Genomic DNA, 22617 nt, shown 5'->3' on the forward strand with positions numbered 1-22617 from the left:
AACATCTGGCCCCAAGACATACATAAACTTAAACCCATCAAGACTACGAGGAGTGGAAGTAAATTTAAACACGTGAAAAGTTACAGAAATTGCACCTCTGAAACAACAATAAAGGAACATAGGATGCTTAAGACATTTCTTCATGCCAATTCCCCAGTCTTGACTGAAGCTTATACTTCACCTTACCTTATTACCACGTACAGACCTGTGTACCCTGAAACAGCCAACACAAACTATGAAGGCTTAATATGGCCAAAGAACATTGACTGAAGCTTATTTTTTGAATAAAAATAAGAGGAAATTAAAATCCAGTTCTTCTTTCTTTATTGCACTCTTGTAGAACTTCCTGTTGTAACCAAGAAGCCAATAAACAGTAATAGCTGAATATTCCTTTAAAATGTATAGTTCAACTCTTAAAATAAAATTTATTTAGAAAAGATATCATTTACAACCCATTCAGAAGTAATCATTCGTTATGTACTCACAAGCAATATTAAATAACTAGTATGCAGCAGTTTCTTTATAGGGCAAACGAGGGCAATATTTTCTCCTTAGCAAATATAATACCCCACTGATAAAGAGCAATTCAAGTCAACTTTGGGACAACTGTGATATACACAAATTTCTTACAAGAAGCTCAAGATTCATATAGTGTAACAAGAATATATACAACTGTGTCCAGTGCATAGCTTAACAGCAGCATGTGAAAAATCTATTATCTTGAATTGGCACACCATTACCTATAAGAAAATAATTTACTCAGAAAATGCAGTGTATTCAGAGAACACCAGTGAGGCACAATAAAACAATAAGATGTAGTGTAACCAGGTATGTAAGGAATAAATAGCGGGATTTTGCTCTGGAGGTCAGCAGCTTAGAACAGGTAAGACTTCGTCCTCGAAGCCATCTTCTGAAGGAGAGGGCTCCTCTTTTCACCTGGTTAGGAAACAAAGTGTTCATAAATACCTAAGAAGCAATTCCATTGTAACCTAGACATCTCTGGCACTGTAAACCTTCTAACTCTGATGCAGCAACAGATGTCACACCATGGGACTTAAACATGATTTAAAGATAAAAGAACAGCACTAACAAAAGGGGAGTAAGAATGAACATAAAGTACATTATGTATATTATGTAATTACATATGCATACTAGAGACAAAAACATATAATTATATGCATATAAACTGTATTTAATGGCCTGATATGCAATAGAATTAAACTTATAGATCTCTGATATTTTGGTTTGAACATACGTAATGTGGCATGTTTTACACAGCTATCTATATTTGATTTACCATCCACAACCCAGGACAGAAATAAATTTTTTCATTACATTGCTATGTTGAATGGACCCCTGTGTAGCCGACACACCCATGATATGTAAAACAATAAAAGAGTGCTTCAATAAGCTTTTCGGATTAATGGCAGATTAAACAAGTAGCTGCTTTGTGCCAGCATTTACATACAAAGAGGATAATCTACAGTCAGCAATTCTCACAAATTCAAAAGGGAAATCTGCACTTGAAGAATGAATGAAAGACAGAGAGATAAAGCAGAGGAAGAACAAAGAAAGGAAGAGTAGCATGAAAGAAAATACTGAACCATGATACCTTCAGTGCTATCTGCAATTAACAATATACAACACATGTACCACTTAAGCAGTTTATAATCTGGGCTTTTTAGAAGCTTTTTATTTACTTACCTTTCTTACAGTAATATGTTCACTAGGATTGATGATTAAGGCTTCCCTTTCCCCCTCAGTTTCCATGTGAACAGTGTATTCGCTAGGTACAGGCCTGTAACTACTGACTTCAAATCTAGAGAAAAGTTAAACAATGGAATACTGAATTACCTGCTCTTCCAAAATACCAAATTTACATTAAAAAAAAATAACACAACACTTTATACATTTAAATTGCTGCAAGGAGCTCCCCATAAAACGCAGTAAGACTTAGAGACTTATGACAACATAAGCTATTTGCAAACTACTCTCAAGGTGTTATTTATTCTAAATAATCCTCATCATTGTTAGCTGGTTAAATAGTAATTTTCAGATTACGATAGTAATGAAGATTTTAATTGGGCAAATGACTTGTGATATTTTAAATCTAACCCATGCCTGTACTAAAGTTTCAGTATGTATATTTCTTCTAACTTGGCAAAAATAACACCGAGTCATTCAGAAGCAAGAGATTAAATTAAAAATAAGAACAATAAAAATCAAAGGCCCTTAACATTTTCTTGATCCACAGAGTTAGAACTAGATTTTAACAGTCACACATGCATTTTTTGATTGCTACAGGTTCTACACTTACAGTTTCTATTCTATTACCAGAAATCTAACATCAACAGGAAAAACCATCACTAAAAATAAAAGGCAAAAAAAAAAAAAAAATCTGACAGTTTTTCAGTTCTGTAGTACACTTTGCATTTATTCTAGGCTACTGTAAATGAAAACCTCAGGATGAACCTATTCAAAAAGAAGCTGAGCCACAAGAGGAAGAAAGAAGAGGAAAGAGGTTTAAGCTCTCCGAATATGCAGGTTTTTTCATACTTGCATAAGGGTTTAAATATAACAATCCATCATATGCCTTCAAAAGAAAAAAAAAAAAACCAAAATGTTTCACAGTACAGTACAGTTTACCTGTTACTTAGCTCTTCAGAGAGTCCAAGAGCTTCTTCTGCAGCTTCTCTCCTTCTCTTTTCTTCTGCCAGTGTTTGTGTCAGTTGTGAGAGAGCCTGCTGCACTGAATCATATTGTTGCTCAGTGTCTGCAAGCCTATAAATAAAATGAAAAATGAAATCAATATTTTTATGTACTGAAATAATCAATTCATTGTTCTTTTTTTTTTAATTTAGGAATGTTCTGTTTGGGGATAAGGACTCAACTTTAATGAGCCTCGTTAGATTAGATTTGGAGATATTGAAATAAAACCAAATAATATTGTAAGAATATGACTGACACATTTAATGTACTGTAAATCCACATCCTTCCCTTTTCCCCAAAGAGAGAGAAAAGCATTACTTATGCACTTACAATACAGCTGTTAGAAAACAATATTGCTAATACACACTCTTCAATTCTGACCTTTTTCTGAGTTCATTTAGCTCCATATTGTCTATTTCAACAATAACTGCAGATCTTTCCTGTGGTGCTCCAGGGGGAACTTCTGCTCTAGCTTCATCCTATTAGAAGGAGAAATAGCTAGTTACAATTTCTGTAGTCGTAAAAAAATCTTTATTCAGTTAAAGAAGCCATGAGCAACACACAACAGGGGAACAGAACTCTTGTGTCATTCAATCATTAAATTTCCAAAACCACAATTTTACAAAACTAAGTCTTCTAATTAAAAAATGACAACTGTCTCTGTATCCTGCTGGACTTGGAAGATGCATGTATGCAGTACAACACAGCAATCTGTCTGCTATGACTGCAGTGCAAGAAATACATCTACAAATGCACACAGTAACATAACATACTGAGCAGTTTCCTTAGCATAGCTATTCTTCTACTATCAAAATCTGAGACAAAATATCTGTAGCATATCAAGCCATACAGACAAGCCAGTTCAAACAGAGGCAGCAAAAAAGTTCTACACAGTATTGTATTCTTTTTCTCACATTTGTGAACTCTAGACACAGAACACCCCATTATATTTTGTCCCCTTATGATAACATCTGAATATTGGGATTAGTTACTTAGCTCTAGCTTCACAGCTTGTTGCTAAGGTGTAACACAAACAGCAGAACAGAAATACTTGTATATTCAGTAAGATGCAGTGATGCACAGGTTGGGATCACCACCTGGACTGACACTGAATAAATGCTTGGGAGTAGATGGCTATGTGTACTTGCAGAACAGGTAACAATGTGAGACTGAATAAAGTAGGTCTCCCTTTTATTTTCTCCCAGATAGACTATGACTAACATAAAGCAATGTTTAAATTCAGATCTTTAGGCAGTGCAGAAGCACCGAGAACTGCACTTAAGCAGCCTCATGCTTTGTAAACAACATGTGAAAGAAATGGAACCTGAATCCTCTCTAAGAAGTAGAGATTTAATTTCTTTTTCAGTATACAGTTCACCCCATTATTTTTGTTTCTAGAAAGGGTTTATATATGAATCCACATAATATTTTAGGGTCTTCCATTAATCAGTCATTACTTACTAAGAAAGGTAGCAGAGGAAAACATTTTAGAAATGAAGGGACCACAAAGAGATAAGCTTACATGTGTATGATGGGTTGTAAGGGGTACTGAGATGCTGAATTGATTAAATAGATCTGATTTCCCAAAATATTACAAATAACTTTGCAAAATGGTTTGTAACTGCTGTGAAACTATCACTGAATCTTGCTAATCCACTGATTGGTGATCATCCAATTATCCTGCCAGTTGTGGCCAATTCAAAAAAGATGACGCTTCAAAATGAAAATAGCATCTGTAAAGAGCTTCCTGAAAAATCTAATTAAAAAACCAGCTTTATAAAAATAGTTATCTTCAAGGTATCATAGACTATTGTATCAGCAAAACAATTAAAAAACAGTAAGTAAATGCTTTTTAAGTATTTATTTTTGTTTAGCACAAAAGCCAGCAAAAACACGAGTATAGAAAGAGCCCTAAGAATTTTCTCTATGTTCATTTACCTGAACAGTGCCCTGGAAGGATGTCACCTGCATTGTTTGATATTCCCTCTCCAGTCTTAAATAACGATTCTGCAAATCAGTGTAACGAAGCTGGTTATCCCTTAGAGTCTGAGATAGAGTTTTCAGCTGGGCAGACAACACAGCATTCTCTTCTGCTGACTGCAGATTCTGAAAGAAATTATCATTTAAATTATTCCAAAAACACAATAAAGCAAACACAAAAACTATATCATCCAGGAAATTACTAGACATGAGATCTGTTGTTGAAAGTTTGAAAGTAACTGCATACTATTTTCAGTATTGCATCCACTTTTTGGCGAGGTCAGCTTAGTAAGATTTAACTAGTTGTTTTATGAGAAGTAGAAGTAACAAAATCTTCAAACAAAAACAAAAAGAGTATTGTCTCTGTAATCAATAACTCAAAACAGTAATTCCAGGAATAAAGATGTTCATCAGGAAGTTGAGGTATGTAAAAGCAGTCAACTTTTAATATTTTCAATAACAAAACAGCAATACGGCTCTTCACCCTTTCCCAAATATTCACCTTCAGCTGTAGGTTGAGATTGCTATGACAGTTTCAAAAGTTGGTTGAAATTGTCACTAGATTCATAAAATGTTCAGGTGCAGCAGTAAAAACAGACACAATTACAGATGAAATGCAACAAATCTAATTTGTTCTGAATACCAAGACACACAAAGCAGGATAAGTGCTTAGTGAATTTCCAAAAACATTTACAAACTTCTGCAAGCAAAACTCAACACATCCACACGCAAATCCACTGAAAGGTTCATAAAGACACTGTGAGGAAACATTTTTGAGGTATTTTACATTTGGTATGAGAAAGCCAAAATTTTGTTCCAGCTAAGACAGCCATCTTTTTCTGTCTAATATAGAATAAAGAAAAATACTTTAATTTGAGTTCAAGTTGAGCAATGCTCTATCAATCTCCTCAGAATGCAAATTCAAATAAACATCTCTTGGTCAAATAAGGAAGGCAACAGCATAAACATAATACTGAGTTTACATTGCAATTTCTAGACTGAACCAAATGGAATGTTTTGAAGAACTCTAAGTTTTGAAGCGAAGTTTCAATCATAAGGATACCACCCAGTTTAGCCATATTGCTGTGCTTTTAATAGCTCAGATTCACACTGACTATTTAGGATGACAGTTGTTGGTTTAAGTTACCTTTGAATTAACCTGATGTAGATGCAGATCCTTCTGGTGCATCTCCTGAAGACAGCGCTGTAGCTCATTCTGAAGCTGATTCCTTTCAGCCAAAACATGTTTGACTTCCTCAGGGGTGTCTGCACCTCCAGCAAGAGAGGCAGTTTCTAAAGCCTTAAGAAATATCAGTATATTCAGGTTAAACAGTAAAGGAATTTTCTAAATAATTCAACATTAAATATACATATGGACTACATAATGATTTCCTTTAAACAGGATAATTTCCTTCTTATAAGTTTGACATGTGGAAGAAACTTTATTTACATAAAAATCTGCTTCTAAAAGTTTTCAATCTACAAACTTCACTGAAAAAAACCCTGTAAACAGTGTGAAGCATGAAAGTGGAAAAACAGAAAAGGCAGATGAATTTAAAATACCTTTTAAAAATCTAGTTTCTAATTAAAAAAAAATAATGGCATTCATAACAGGGTGAATGCAGCTGTTTTTTAAATATGAATTTAAAGTTAAAAGCCCAATTCACAAAAAGAATTCAACTTTATCACTAACAGAAAAGGACAAGATAGTGAGTACATGGCAGGCCAATGCTATGATGTTAATCTCTAACAGTGAAGGAAAGTAAGCCATCTTCAGTGGTTTCTGGAATCTATTTTCTCATAAAATCGTGAAATAAAGACTTTTACCACATAAGATACTTTGTAACCCAGCAGACACTGCAGTTCAGCAGCCCTTGTTTGTCATCTTGAACACACAAAAAAATGAACAGTATATGACAGCTATGAATTTTACCAACCGAAACACTGTTTTTAATGAAATTAATGGAAGATGCCTTACCTCTACTTCCTTTGGTACAGAAAAAAGCAAATGAAAACATTATTCCAAAATAACACTTTCCTTGAACCTTTAATGATAATCTATGAAAGCAGACAACTGGGTCTCAGCTGCTGTCTTTCTAAATTTGGTATTTTGTTCCTGCCAGAAACAATTCCAGCTGCTTCACGGAAAGGGCAACGGTGCTTCCATTAGGCATCTGTCTCCCTTCTCCCCACAATTAGGTTCTATTCTCATCGACAAATAATTAAGAGATTGATTTAGGCTCTTATGACTTTGCTAGCATCAAGTATATGCTGTTGTTACCAATGTAAATTACCAAATTTCTTTTTGATCCTGTTAATAACATGTACCTGAAAACAGTCTGTAGAAATCATACATCTAAATAACGTTCATGCTACCTGAAAGAGCACATATCTTGACTAGTTTTGCTTATCTCTTTATCTTGGATTCACAAGAAGTTAAAGATTCTCAGTTCAAATGCACACATCCTACAGTACAATTAGACTGTTTATCTCTTTAATTTCTTCTTTAACATGAACAAATCTCAATCTTTTCTGAATTTTCTTATTTTCTGCATCATGTTTTCACTCTTTCAAAATATTCTTACTGCAATGCTTCTGTGAAACTGAGGTGAAGTGTACTGTAACATGCTTTGTGTCCCTTTATCCACCATTTTTTCAACATCCAAAAAACTTATTTAATTAACGCTGTTTTTCTTAAAGTAAGATGCAAGCAAGCAATCCTGTTCGTCCATCTGTATCAATAACATCAGTTAGACAAATTTAAAATTGGATTTAAAAAAACGTAAGATGTTCATTTCTCAAGAGAAGTTATGCTACTTCTGTATTTAATGATTTTATACATACATGCAGATTATTATAAACACTGGCTCAGGAAGACATAGTATACATGACATTTTCAGCTGAGAGAAAAAGAACTAAGTATAGCCTGTGCCTGCCTGACAGCTAATTAAGTCTAAGAGCAAGCAAGGACTCGGTAACTGATAAACACATTGTTGGCACCCTACAAATCACCATACAGCATTCTACTTCTCTTCTGAATGTATCTCATAGGAACAAGTAGCAACATTGGTTTTATAATAGTGTGAACTGCAAATTACTCATGATAGGCAGAAAATTGGCACAAGAATTATAGACCCAAAGTTATTTTCCACTTAATAACGTAACGCATTTTACCTCAGCTACTATGTAGGAATTCCTCTGAGTTATCTGAAAGCTTCATCCCTCTTGATTGGATAAAACTATGTGACAAAGCTATAAATCGCATTGCTCTTTTTTTTTTTCCCCCTTTCCAATATAGATCTCTGTATTTATCAACACCCTGTCTGCTGTTGAATCATGCTCATGATCATTCACCAACTTTGAACTTCTTCATATTATATTCTAGATTTAACTAACCTAAAATAGCAATTTACAAAATTACTTCAGGAATTTACTAACATTATCAACTCTGTAAAGAGAAAATACAGCTACCTTACAGTTTAACCATAACAAATTGATACTCCTTATTGGCTAAGAATTAACAACCATTATTGGTTCATGACAGTTCTTCACATTTTGTTTTATAACTATTCTTTTATTCATGAAGTTTCTTCGCATGCTTTTTATCCATTAAAATGTATTGCACCAGTGAGTTTTCACTGTTATTTTATAAACGTAACGAACTTCTTTTTTCATTTAAAAGAAGCGGATCAATATCAACACACCTGACTTCATTTGAAAAGTGTTCTTAATTATTGCAACTCAGTGACCTGATGTAGTTGTAGCTTGCTACTGGACTGGCCCCCAGAATAGTGAAATACGCTCTATAGCATATCAGCCTTCACTATTTAGACTAACATACTAGATAATTCTCATTTAGGAAGCAAACTGCAAACTTAGTACAATGAATCAACTGAAGTAGGTTGATGCCTCCTGCTATATTCTGTTTACCTTGACTGGGTAAATGTTGCCAGTGGAGATTGATTTTTTAACAATTATGTCTTCTTGCAGCTTCTGCAGTTCTGCAATCTGACGGTCTTTCTCAGCAATTGTCATTTGATATTGATTTCGCAGTGCTTGGGACTCTGAGAGGAGGAGGTTCTTTTCCATCCTGAATGAGAAATAAAAAACTGGCTATTAAATGAAAATACATTATACGGAAGTCAATGAAAAGAATAAGGCTGTATAAATTGTTATTTCTAGAACAAGTCATGGCAATTTTAAAAAACTTACATGCAAATGTGGTACATTTTATGAGTATTCTCAATACATATTTCCATTTGAAGATGTCTCTTCAAAATAGCATTCACAGAATTAGACACAAGGTGTGACATTATTCATTTGTCATAGGTGATAGAAGATGTCAACAGTGCAGAAGTGGACATGTGAATTTACAAAAACATTCCTCAAATGTGAAATGAAGACTATTTTCAATATGCAGTTGAGTCAAATCTGCAATATTTCAGACGTATACTTAACAACAAAAAATTGGGAGGAAATGTTCAGGTTTATCAACAGTAACTTTTACTGAGACAACAACATGATATCATCAAGCACAGAAATGAGATCCGTTAATTTTAGATCCATACACTGAAGTCACCAGCTGGAGAGAAGACATTCATTCAAGACTGAAATTTTACATCAATAAAGAGATAATTAGATAAAGATACAAGGATAACTGTAAACAAAGAAAATTGTGTGGAAGCTGACCGAGCACGTTATGAAAATATTCTTTTGATAAATTATACATCATTTTCTTTGTCAGTTATATATCATGTTGAACTCAATGAAGAATTCTAAGCAAAAACCTTATGCATCACTTGTTAATTTAACTTAAACATTTATACCTCAATCCAGCAATTTCACTCTGGTATGATGCAATTTCTCTCTCAGTTTCTGCTTGGAAGGCTTTTGTCTGATGTAATGCCTTCTCCAAATCATCAACCTTGGCCTTCAGTTTTGATATTTCAACAGTTGCAAGGCTGGCTCCTTCTTTAGCCTACATTTAATAAACATGATTAGTAAACCGAAGGAAAAGTATATAATTGAAGTTTTATTAGTACCAGAATTCTAGTACAGAATTCTTTTGCTTTGCTTTTCCCATTTGCTTTTGTTTAACAGGAACATTTTCTAAACTCTAAAGATTTTACACATCTTGTTTAGTCATACTATGTTTTCATAGCACTCATGTAATTTGCAAAGTCATGCATTCTCTGCATTAAATGGAGAAGAAAAAAAAAAGAAAAAAAAAAAGCAACGTAGCCAGTTAAAACTTACCAATCTTTCCCTATCAATCTGAAGCACATCCAAATTACTTTTAAAATAATTTGTATCATTGATGCTGTTGCAAGCAATGGGAAATGAAGCTGTGCCCCCCTGTTTAGTTTCAGAAGCTACCTTCTGCTTGCTGAGTTCCTGCAGCAATTTGTCTCGGTCATCCTGAAGACTGGCCATAGCCTTGGAAAATGCTTCAATCTGCTGAACATAATTCCCACATTCAGATGAGAGCCTGCTAATCTCCAGCTCACGGGTGACAAATGTCCTACAGAGATTTTCAATTTCATCAGCAATCTGATCAACTGTAACCATACTTGCAGGATCAAAAAGTACCTTTTTCAGAAGACCATTTTCCTTGAGTATACTGACAAGACGGGATTTAAAGCTACCAAATTCAGCTTCAAGTTCAACTCCTTTCTTTTTTTCAGACTTGAGTTCTGATGTGTATTTGCTCTGAAGTATATTTAAGTCCTCTATTATCCTATCTCTATCATTTTGTAGAGCAGTCATTGCTTTGCCAAAGGCCTCATTCTGGGATCTCAGCTCTCTATTCTGAGATTGAACTTCTACTATCATTTCTGTAAAAGCATCGGGTTCATATCCATGCTCAAGTTTCTGAAATGTCTTACTGTGTTCCCCATCTGCATCCTTAGTATTTCTGCCTAGTGATTTCTGGACACTGTCAGTCTTCTGAAGTTTTTCTCCATACAGTCCATTGGATGCACTTTTTTTTTTCTGAATGCTACCACAAGTTAACAGTTTCTCTCCAGACTCAGAAACAAGTTTCTCTTTGTTTAATGATGCAATTAAAGATTCTAAATCATTTACTTTAGATACTAATTTTTTATTTTCATGTTCCAAAGATACAACAGTATCCATTTGCAGTTGACTGGACAGTTGCACCTCTTTTATTTGTTTCTGAAGATCATATTTTTCCTGTTCAAGGCCTTTAATGAAATCTAATTTTTGCTTAAGTAAGTCTTTTAATTGATGATCTTTCAGAGATAAAACTTGGTTAAGATCTTCCCTATACTTTATTAGCTGGGCATTTAGCATTGCATTTTCAGAATGAAGATCATCTATCCGATTAAGTAGTACCCTTAATTCTTGTTTCAAAGCATTATTCTCACTCGCATTGCCGACTATAAGATTGTCTCGTTGACTAATGACATTTTGGTGAAGATGCTCCAGTTCTTTGTATTTTGAAAAAAGGTCATCGCGATCATTCTGAAGAGATGACATTGACTTTTTAAAAGCATCTAGTTCACTGGCAATTGCAGCCTTATCTTGACCTGCCTTATCTGCTTTCATCTGGAGATTTCTCAGTTCATTTTCCATCTTTTGACAGCACTCCTCAGACTGTTCTTTCTCTCTCTGTAGTGAATGGAACTGACGCTCATATTCTTTGATTTGTTCTCTATGTTGAGTCTGTACCTGAATCAGATAGTCAGAAATTCCATCACTTTTTGAAGAAATGAGTAAGGAAATTTCTTTATCCTTATTATTCAGCATGATTTTCATTTGCTCAGAAATGGTAATTTGCTTCTCCAACTCAGCATTAATTTTTTCCTTTTCAGCAAGAAGGTTTTGCAGTTCTTGTTCTTGTCTTGTAAAATTACTTTCCAGAACTTTTATCTCACTTCCAGAACTTTTACTATTCTCTATAAGATGATTAAGAGAGTTATTTTCCTTCAGGAGTGCTTGCAAAGCTTCTTCTTTTGACTGCAGAGCATTCTCCAACTCTTGCTGCCTATTAAAAAAAAGTACATTTTCTTCCTTTATTTTGTGGAGCTCTTCACGCCATGGTATATTAGCAGATTTTTGCCTTAAATACAGTTCATCCTTTGTTTCCTGTCCCACAGAATATTTGATATTCAGTTCCTGAATCTGAGTCATTTTGTCTTTCAATTCATCTTGCAGGGACATTATTCTTTTATTACTGTTTTCTATTTGTATCTCTTTACTCTGGATAGCCTCTTTGAACTGTGTTTCCCAGGTTTTCATTTCAGTGATTACCCTGTCCCGGTCATTTTGAAGAGAGGACATACACTTTGCAAAAGCAGCTAAGCGTGCCAAAGCTGCATTCAAATCTGCCTGAAGCTTCTTGTTTTCAGAGTCTTTAAAGCTAACCTCTTCTTGCAATCCTTGAATCTCACTAATTGCCCTATCTTTTTCTCTCTGAAGGGCACTGTGTCTTTCCTCTAAGTTCAAAAATTCTCCTTTGTGAACCAATTTTAATTGTTTAAAATTTAGCTCCAGTTCTGTCATATATTTTCTCTTCTGGATTTCCAGTTCATCTTCTTTCCTCTTAAGTTCATTTCTCCAATTCAGATTCTCAGCTGTAAGCCTGTCTACTTCTTTCTTTGACTGATCCAACAAGTTCACCTGTGAAGACAGCTTTTCATTGAGATGGGATATTTCTTCATTCGATTTGGTAAGCTTTTCTGACATATTACTTAAATCTTTTTCAAATTTTTCGTTTTTTGACTGTGACAATTTCACAGACCTTTCCAAATCCAGGATCAGCTCCTGGAATTTTATAGAATCCTTTTGCAAATGGTTGATCTCCTGCTGTTTCTCCTTTAAGAGTTCTTGTAATTCTTTTGTTCTGTTTTTATTTCCACTATTATCTCTCTGTGCACATTTCACCTTCTCCTCAAACAGTTTTACTAGTTGTAGCTGCTGTTCTTCTTTTTCTCTAATCACATTACACTTCTCTGCCTTTAATTCTTCCAGTTGCTGTAAAAGTACATTATTCTGCACTTGTGCTGATTTCATTGTATCAGTAAGATGATCAACCTCTTTAATATGATTAAGCAATTCTGTCTCAAGGAATTCCCTCTCATTCTTTACTTTGTAAGAACTTTCTTGTGCATTTTCTAATTCCTCTTGTAAGAGACATTTATCATCTTCTAAAATCTTAACTTTTTCATTTAGACTAACAATTTCTCGTGTAAGATTTTTACACTCCATGTTCAGCTTTGTAATACAATGATTTTTATGGTCCAAAGACTTTTCAGTTTCTTTCACTTTTTCTGAAATTAATTTTCTTTCTTGTTCCTTTTCAGAGAGTTTATCTCTTAAAACATTAATGTCTTTTAACAATGATTCATTCTCATATAACGCATCTCTGATTTTAGATTGCATATCATTTTGGTACACTTCCATTTTAACTTGGAGGTCTCCCAGAGCTGCTTTAGTTACAGCGATGTTATTATGAAGGATGCCATTTTCATCCTGAATTTTCTCTAAAGCCTGCTTTAAATTTTCAGAAGTTTGTTTCAACTGTTCATTTTCCTCCATTAGCTGATTATTCTGTTGAGTGAGTTCATGAAGACGAGTCTGGTGTTCTTCCATTCTTGCCTCTTGTTCACATATCTGCCTTTTTGCTTTACTCTGTAATTCATCAACTTCCAACTTCCTGGATTCACTGAGTTTTTTCAGCTGATCCTTAATCACTTCATTTTCATCAGTGAGTTTCTGAAACTGTTTCTCAAGAGCCTCCTTCTCTGATTCCCCTTCCCTGAGTCTCTGAATAGCCTCTTGTTTCTCTTTTCTAGTGACATCAATAACTTGCCTCATATCTGCTATTTTACTACTGATATTCTCATAAGCCTGAAGGAGGGATTCATACTCTTGCTTTAATTCACTGTGTTTAGCCTTCCAACCTGTTAATTCAACTGTCTGAGAATCTTTTAAGGTATTTAGCTGGAAAGAAAAGGCCTCTTTTTCCTGAACTATTGTCTCCATCGTAGATTTAAGACTTTCACATGCAGCAGTGAGGTTTTCATTTTCAGCCAACAGTCTAGCATTTTCAGAAACAAGGCTCTCCTCTTCAGACAATACAGAAACAGTATTTGAACTTTGCTTTTCTCTACCAAGCTCTAACAACAAGCGTTCAAGCGTACTTGTCTTGTTCACCAGTTCCTCTCTTTCCAGTAATAGCTTATCAATCTGGTCTTTTAGATATTTATTTTCTCTCAGAGCTTCTTTACGCGATATTAAAGCTGCTTGTAATTTTCTTTGAAGGTGGTCTTTGGACTTCTCTTCTGCTATAGTCCTTTGTCCTTCTGGTTTAGAATCACCTACGTTAACAGTTTTTGAAAGTGGCTCCTGAACAATTTCCATTTCTTTCTGGGTTTTATAGTCCGCTGCTTCTTTCAGAGTAGTTTTCCCAGAGTAACCAGTCTTAGATAGTTGAAAAGAGGTGCCTTTACTTTGTAATTTTCCTTGAAGAGAACCACCTTCTGAACAAAATTCTACCAGTTCTTTTTCAGTACCATTTTCTTCTTCAAACTCTTTGCATGACACTACAGGAGTACTTATCTCAGCCTTCTCACGTAGCAAACAAAGTTCTGTCAGAAGCTTTTTGTTTTCTTCATTGACATGCTTTAACTCCCTTTTCTTATTGATTAGTTTCAAATTGGACTCCTCTAAATGATGAACAAGCTCCTCTTTTTCATTCTTTATTTTTTCAAGTGCTGCTTTGTAACGGTGGATTTCTTCTTGGCCGTCCTTTAGAGCTTCTTTTAACAATTCCTTTTCAAGATCAAGTTTCTCCTTAAAATCTTTAAGTGAAGAATGCAAAGCTTCTATTTCCTCATTCTTTTCTGCAATTTCCTTGTTAGCTTCCTTTCTCAGTTTCTGCAGCTTCTCCTGGCTCATCCTGTAATCCTCCTCATTTTTTTTAACAAGTGTTTCTTTCTCATTATTTACACGTTCCAGCATCATCTTCATGTCTGCAGTTTCAGTCAAGAATGTTTTCAGCTTTGTCTGTAGCTGCTTTATATCCTCCAAAACGCTATCTTTACATTGTTCCTGGTACTGCTCCTGTTCTATCATGGAGTTTAAGTCAACTGCTTTTATTCCACCACCACCAAATTCAACTAATATTTTTCTCAGCTCTTCCTTCAACATTTCTGTTTCCTCCCGAAGCTTTACATAATTGTCTCTTAGTTCTTCTAATTCAGTATCTTTACTTGTCACCGAAGTGATTAGGTTTTCTGACTCTTTAAAGGATGCAGCCTGAACCTTGTTTCTTGATTTGTTGGATTCCAAATTCTTTAGGTCACTTTCTTCTTCTCCTGTCTTAGGAGAGACAAGCTCCTTCCCAAGATGTTTTTCTAATTGATTCAAGCCAAACTCTTTAAATTTTCTTTGAAGATCTTCCCAGAGAGCTTTATGCTCTAGTTTGACATTCTTCAAGTGTGTTTGTTCATCAAAATCTGCTGTAAGTTTAGTGTCCTCTGTCCCCTCTTTCTGAAATTTTCTTACATCTTCTTCCCTGACCAAAAGATCTCTCTGCAAGTCTTCTTTTTCTAACTGAATTACATTAGTTTCATTGTTAGAGTCCAAACACTTTCTCTTGTCCCTGGCACTGAGCTTTTCAGAACTGGAATTTTTCAACAATTCCTCCTCCTTAACTTCAGAGTTTATCATTTCAAGAGCTATTAAGAGCTGTGAATGTTTCTCTTCATACGCTCTTACTTTTTCATCAAGCATAGTTTGCATATGAGCAAGCATGTTATCCTTTTCCTCTAAAGATTTTAGGTTCTGCTCACAGATAATTTGTTTTTCAGCAATGACATCATTTAGTTTTGCAATATTGGCCTGAAGTTCCTCTATATAAGTGGCCTTTGCCAACAAGATATCATTCAAGTCACTTATTTTGACATCTTTTTCTCTAAGCTGTTGCTTCAGAGTTCCAAGATAGGTCTCAATATCTATATTTTGATCTTCAGCTAGTTTCAGCTTGTCCGTTAACTCCTCAACTTTCTTCAACAACCCCTCTCTTTTTCCTTTCTCTTTCTCCATTTCTTCCTGCCCACTCTTCTCTAGTTTTGCGACTTTTTGCATTAGATCTCTTCTTATTATCAATGCTGCTTGAAGTTTCTTCTTCAGATTCTCTTTTTCCTTGCCAAGTTTCTCAAGATTAAGATACATCTCCTCCTTTTCTTTCATTAAATCTTTAAAAACAGCTTCTCTGTTGCTTAATACAACCTGACTACATTCCAGCTCTTTCTTACAGTCCTCAAGTTCCTGCAACACTCGATTTAGTTCTCCTATGGAATGATTATGAGCAGACTCAAGAGCCTGCAGTTTGCTGTTTAATGTATTCCTCTCTTCAGAAAAATTCAGCATTTCACTAGACAATGATTCCATGACCTGGGTAACAGAACAGTCCTTTTCTTTCATTTGCTGGCTTAGACCAGAAATTAAATCCTTTTGCTGATTTACTTGTGAAGTTAAGTCTTCTATGAGTTGATCTTTTCTTCCCATATCTTCAAGGAGACTTGCTACTTTTTTGCCGTCAACATGCAGTTTTTCTTGACTGGTCCTTACTACTTCTTCTGATTTATTTATCTTGTCCTGAAGAAATTCAATCTGCCTATTCTTTTCTTGCAAAAGAGATTCTTGTTTACATAAAGTTTCCTTGACAGCAATCATTTCTTGTGATAGGCATTCAATTTCAGACTCATAGGTACCCTTCATTTTATCAATATCATTCTGTAGCAACTCCTTCTCTTTCTCAAGTGACTGCATATTTTTTAATTCATCTTTTATGACATCTATTTCTTTCTGTTTTTCTAAAAGAACCAGCTGCAATTGTTCTCTTTCTACTTCTTTGCTTAAAATAGTAGATATCAGAGTGGAGAATTTTTCCAATTGTATTTTACCATCAGTTAGCTGCAGTTGGGAATCTGAAGTCTTTGCATTCTTTTCTTTACATAAAAGCCTACTATTAAGTAAATGAGATAAGCTTTGAGTTATTTGCTCTTTGGTAAGATCCAGTTCCTCCTGTAAAGACTGGATTTTGCTATCCTTGGATTTCATTTCACTTTCTAAACAGTTCAATTGTTCAGTAAGATTTTTAATTTCTAAAGTTGCCCTATCAAGTTCTGTCACCCATTTGTTTTCTGACTCAAGAAGACTTTGCTCTAGATTTTCAAATTTAAGTTCTAATTTAGAAAGTTCTTCACCCTTCGCACTAACCTGCATCTGTAACTTCTCTTTTTCAGTCTTCATCTGCAGTTGGACAGCATCTATCTGCATTCTTGAGTAATTCTCACTGGCTTCTAGTTTTCCATTCATTTCTTGGAGCTCTTCCAATTTCTTTTCCAAATGATTTTGAGATGCAACAAGTTGTGTGTTTTCAGCCATAAGTTTAGCAGCATCTTCTTGTAGCATATTTTTTTCATTCACTAAAGCCTCTACTTGGTGCTGCAGACTACCTATTAAAAGTGCACTTTCGTGGCTGTCTTGAGATGATTTGGAATTTACATTATTCAACTCCAACTTTAGACATGCTATATTATCTGCCTGTTCAGTGCAAGTCAAACACAGAGACTCTACAGCCAATTCTTTTTGCTGTAATTCTTGTTTACATGTACTTATTTGGTTTAGTGCTTTACAGTGTTCACTTTTCACAGTCTGAAGCTCAACTGTCAAAGAATCGACTTTCTTCTGATTAATATTAAAGCTTTCATTTTTCTCCTGAAATTCCTTAGTAAGGTTTTTCATAGCTGCACCGCTTTTTTCTAATTCTTCTTTGAGAATCTCAATCTCATTAGAGAGAACACTTATGTTCTTATTTGCCAACTGTAGACTGGAATCCTTCTCCTTCACAGAATTATGCAGTTCAGCAATAACTTCTTCTTTTTTATTAAGAGCTGCATTAAACTCTGTTCTTAGTTCATACTGTGCTTCAATTTTTTCCTGAAGAGACAAAAAGGCATCTTCTTTCTCCTGGATTAGTTCCTTAGATTTTTGTAGTTCTTGTGTTAGTACATGTACTTGACTTTGGAGCTGAGAGATTAAATTTATCTTCTCTTCATCTTCCTGTGCTTTCTCCTTCAGAGCATTGAGAAGAGTTTTATTTTCTGTAAGAGAGGATTTGTTTTCTGATAAGGACTGATCCTTTTCTATTATTACGTTCTTCTGATGTTGTACTTCTTTTTGTAAATTCACTTTTACTTCCTCCAGCTCCACTACCTGTTTCCTTAAGACAACACATTCATTCTCCTTTTCTTGAAGTTGCATCTTTAAGTTCTCACTGAATAATGAAATATTATTTACAGTTAAATCTTTCTCTGAAACAAGTACTTTTAATTGTTCTGCTTCTGAAGTTAAAAGTTCTAACTGTTTCTGCTGCAAAATGGATGATTCCTGTACATCAGAAAGGCATGCTTTTAAACTAACATATTCATCTATCTTTTGTTTTAAACATTCATCCTTCTGTGCAATTGAATCATTCAACTCTGCTGCTTTTTCTGTCAAATTTCTAAGTTGATACTGAAGGTCAGAAATAACCTCCATATTCTCAGACAGTTGAACCCTAAGTATATCAGACTCTTCAGATTTATCTTTTAGTAACTTTAATTCTTGAGCTTGCTTCTTACATTCATTTTCTTTTTCCTGCATTGTCTGTTTAAGCTGGCTGGCTTCAAAACCTAGGGTTTGTATTTGGTTTTGCAGATCTGAAATGACTTGCAAATATTGCCCTTCTCCTGCCATTTTACTATCCTTTATTTGTTGTAGCAAAACATCCTTCTCAGAAATAAGAATCTCTTTCCTTTCCACGAGAGTTTTTAGGTTTTCTTTTTCAACCACGAGGCCATCAATTTGGTCCTTCAGAGCTAAAATACTATGACTCTGTTGGGACAAGTGTGAAGTTAAAGTAGCTATTTCTTCTGATTTTTTCATTATCATTCCATTAAGGTTTTCAATTTCTACTTTCAATTTTTCATTTTCTAGAGCTGCTGTGTGTGCTAGTTGCCTTGCAGAAGTAGTATCAGATTGTTGCTGTACCAACTGTAACTGAAGAATTTCATATTCATGTGACTTCTTGCTCAATAGGTTTGAAAGGTCCTCCTTTTTATGCTTAAGCTCAGTCACTTCTTTGCTTACTTGCTGTAGCTGATTATTTAACACTGAACTTTCTTCAATTTTGTCAGAAACCTGCTTACGAAACTTTTCAAGTTCTGAACCCTGACTTTTTAGAGTCAGGTCTCTTTCTTCTACCCACTGAGATAACTTTGTTTTGTCCTCTTTAAGATTTTTAATTTCTTCCTGCAACTCTACAATATAAGATTTGCTGTCTTCAATTTCCTTATGCAGTGAATCACATTGAAGGATTTTTTCTTCTAGACTCTTGCTCTTAGCTTCAAAATCCAAAGCTAATCTTTGAACTTGCTCTTGCAGCAGTAAATTATTTTCCTTACTCTGGCTGAGCTCTTGTATTAGGGTACTACATTCAGATAACTTACTATTTAACATTTCTTCTTTCTTTGTTTCTTTGTCTGTAGCATCCTTCAGTTGAATGAGAACTGATTGCATTTGTTCACTCAACTGTTGTGCTTGTTCCTTGCTTTCAGACAACTGACCAGCTAACACATTGCATTCCTTTGTTTTCTTCTGCAGCTGTTCTGCAACTGAATTTTCTTTTTGCTTTGCAGCTATTGAGAGTTGTTCAATCTCTTTTGCTAGAGTGGTTTTTTCACTGTTTAGAACTGAAAGAGTTTTTTGGTATTCAGCATCGCTAACAGATAACTTGCTTTCCATTTCTGCTACAGCCTGGATTTTCTTTAATAATTCACATTCCTTCACATCCAGAAGTTTGGACAAATTCTCATTTTCACTGACTAACTGTTGCTTCTCTTTTTTCACTTTACCTATACTTTTTTTCAGATGTTCATTTGCTTTCACTTGCTCTGCCAATTTTGTTTCTTTCCCCTCAAGATCTGCCTGCAACTGCTTATTAGCTGAAGCTTTCTCCTGTGTCTCTATTTCCATCTTGTTAATTTGTTTCTGTATTTCACTTAATTGGTTACTAAGCTCTTCACAACATGTCTCTTTGGCTTTAAGATCTTCAGTTAATTTAAGTTTGGTCTCTTCATTTTGTTGCTCCAAAAACTCAAGCTTCTTATCTAATGAAACAATGATCTCTTGTTTCTCCTGTAATTCTTTTTTAATTGTTTCCTGGTGTTCAGTACGTTCTGTGAGCTTCCTAGATAACTGAGCCAACTCTTCATCTTTTTTAGCATCTTCCAAAACTAGTTTGTTGTATGAATCTTTAATAGATTTTAACTCATTTTCAAGAGTCTGTTCTTTATTCTCTTTCTCTTTAAGCAAACTGTTCCATTGTTCTTTCAGAGTGTTATTTTCCTCAATCTGAGATTTCAAATATTCAGCTTCTTTTCTTTGTTTATTCTCAGTTTCTTGTAGCTTTTCAGATGATTTGCTAATTTGTTCTTTCAGCAAAGTAATTTGTGACTCACACTCCATAAGATTGTTATGGTATGCAACATGATTGGCCTTGATTTCAGAACGGAGATCCTTAACTGTAATGCTGTACTCACTGATTTGTCTTATCAGTTCCTCATTTTCTTTAGTTTTAGCTTCATTTTCAACTCTAATTCTTTCCAGTTCTAGTCTCATTGTATTACTCTTCTCAGAAAGGACAGATATTTTCACACTTGTATCTCTTACATCAGCTGTTTGTACTTCTTTCAGTAAATCAGCCTCCCTTTCAGCCTTCGATAAAGCCTCTTCTATCCCCCGTATTTCTTCATTTTTGCATTGCACTTGATGCTTCAGAATGATAACTTGTTCTGAATATTCTGTCATATTCAAAGACAAGGCAGATAACTCCCTCTCTTTTTCTGCCAGTGCTTCTTTAAGATGATCAATTTCTCTTTCACGTTTCTGGAGATCTTGAATAAGTTGAGATCGTTCCTCTAAATGGCTCGTATTCAATTTGTCAAGTTCCTCATTTGCCTGGTCAAGATCCAGCTGCATTGATTCCACCATATCATCTTGTTTCAAAGTCTAAACATCAAGAAAACAATGTTACAAGAATAATTAAAAGGTACATTAGAAGGAAAATGGAAGATACACTCCTTATGTAAATCTAATATTTAGACTAATCCATCACTCACAAACAATCCTTGAACTAATGACTGTATGGAAACTGTTGAGTCACAGCCTGAACCACTGATTGATCACCTGAGGCAAGGACTGGGTCAGCCGTGGGAGCACAGGTGAAAGCAATTCACCTGTGTGGCCAGAAGACCCCATTTAAGGGCTGACTAGCACTAGGGAAGGATCTCTTTTTGGAAATTCCTTCTTTGTGGAATCTTTCATCCCAAGCTTGAATCTTTAAATATGGGTGAGCATTCCTTCTCTGTTTGTTTCTTTCCATTTCTCCATTATATTCTTTCCAACTGTAACACCACAATACTTTTATCAACTGTAACAATGACCTACCCAACAGTACAATCACAAGACAATGTTACATTTTAGATCGTTTTAGCATACAGAAAGGTCAGTGTATAAAATCTGCAGTATAATTAATGCTCAAGGTTGTTGGTTTTTTTTCTCACATTTAAATGAACCATTTCAAAATACAAGAAAGATCCTTATTTTCATTTTATGAGTTACCTTTTCCTTCAGTGTAGCAACTTTTTCCGTTAGATCACTGATGACTTTTTTCTGCTCAGCGTTCTCCACTTCATACACACTGCATTTCTTTAAGGCTTCTTTCAGCTTAGTATTAAAAATAAAGATTTAGATCATAGAAACATATTTAAAATGTGATGTTCGAATAGTAAGATTGAACTTACCTAAAAGAGGTATTCATATAATGAAATTAATTAAGACAACATTTCACTCAAAATACACAATACATTCATGCAAATCACTGTGGTGTGGCAAGTAATCGTTACACCCAACTTTAAGCAAAGTAATTAGATGATGTAAACAAAGCTGCAATGAAACAAAAGAGCCAAATCCTTTGGCTAGAAAAACAGAAATTTTACTTCTGGAATACAAATCAAAAGTTAAGGCCAATGTTCACCAGTTCTAATAAATTACATACTATTTAGTAACTTACGTTTTGTTCACTATGCACAAACTTCTCTCCCAGCTCTTTGTTCAACAGATCCCTTTCTTGAAGCAGTTTTCTCAAAGTTTCAATTTGTTCTAGTTTTTCTGTTAAGCTTAGCAGTTTTTCTTCTTTTTCTCCAAGTGAAGTTTCAAGGAAACTATTTCGGTCGCTCAACCTGAGAAGAAAGCACATACATAGACCTTTGATAACTAAATTCCATCTTGAAAACAAAGTTTGCTTTAGGCTTTCTAGTTTATTAGCCCCCAAACTGTGTCCCTAAAAAAAATAATCATTTCTACAATTTCCATTTAAACTTCCAAGTCCAAAAGTATCTTGACTGCAATCAGAAACAAGTATCAAGTTTACATGTTTTAACAGATGACACTTCTGGTCCATTAGAAATTTAAGTTTAAAGCAAAGAAAGCAAATCCTCAATGGAGTTATAAAGAGCCTTCATTTTACCCTTTCAGCTGCTCATTCAATCCGGAGATCAGAATTTGATGCTTTTCGGCATCTCGAATCTGTTGATTGCGTAACTGGGTGAGCTGACTTTGAAAACGTTCATTTTCATTCTGCAACAAAAAGTTAATCAAGAGGATTACTGCACACATAGAATAGCATAAGAGAACTAGAGTTCCAAAAATCTGACTCATTAGAAGATTTACATCTTATGTAACAAGAGACTGTTAGCATATTAGCACTCATCAGTTCAAAATACAACATTAATATCATAAGTTCAGATAGATGCAACCCACCTTTCAGAAATACTTCCTACAGTGTTGCTATAC

The 22617-nt window shown here is 34.7% G+C and overlaps 1 protein-coding gene across 4 annotated transcripts in view; it reads right to left on the bottom strand.

Moving 5' to 3' along the window:
* Positions 1–307: 307 nt before the first annotated feature.
* The window catches only part of LOC125695433 (golgin subfamily B member 1-like), a 43141-nt gene continuing 20831 nt past the window's right edge, over positions 308–22617 (bottom strand). For 3 of the 4 annotated variants that reach the window (XM_048949840.1, XM_048949839.1, XM_048949841.1), the window contains exons 18-29: positions 22292–22401; positions 21836–22004; positions 21385–21489; positions 9946–20772; positions 9516–9667; positions 8620–8779; positions 5837–5989; positions 4648–4815; positions 3091–3188; positions 2647–2781; positions 1705–1819; positions 308–936 (exon numbers count right to left, since the gene is read on the bottom strand). In XM_048949840.1, coding sequence (XP_048805797.1) covers positions 778–936; positions 1705–1819; positions 2647–2781; positions 3091–3188; positions 4648–4815; positions 5837–5989; positions 8620–8779; positions 9516–9667; positions 9946–20772; positions 21385–21489; positions 21836–22004; positions 22292–22401 — 12351 coding nt within the window. In that variant the 3' untranslated portion in view covers positions 308–777. The remainder of the gene's footprint in view (positions 937–1704; positions 1820–2646; positions 2782–3090; positions 3189–4647; positions 4816–5836; positions 5990–8619; positions 8780–9515; positions 9668–9945; positions 20773–21384; positions 21490–21835; positions 22005–22291; positions 22402–22617) is intronic. The other variant, XM_048949843.1, reaches the window with a different exon arrangement.

This window comes from Lagopus muta, chromosome 6 (assembly GCF_023343835.1).
Source record: "Lagopus muta isolate bLagMut1 chromosome 6, bLagMut1 primary, whole genome shotgun sequence".
NCBI classification, from domain to species: Eukaryota; Metazoa; Chordata; class Aves; order Galliformes; family Phasianidae; genus Lagopus; species Lagopus muta.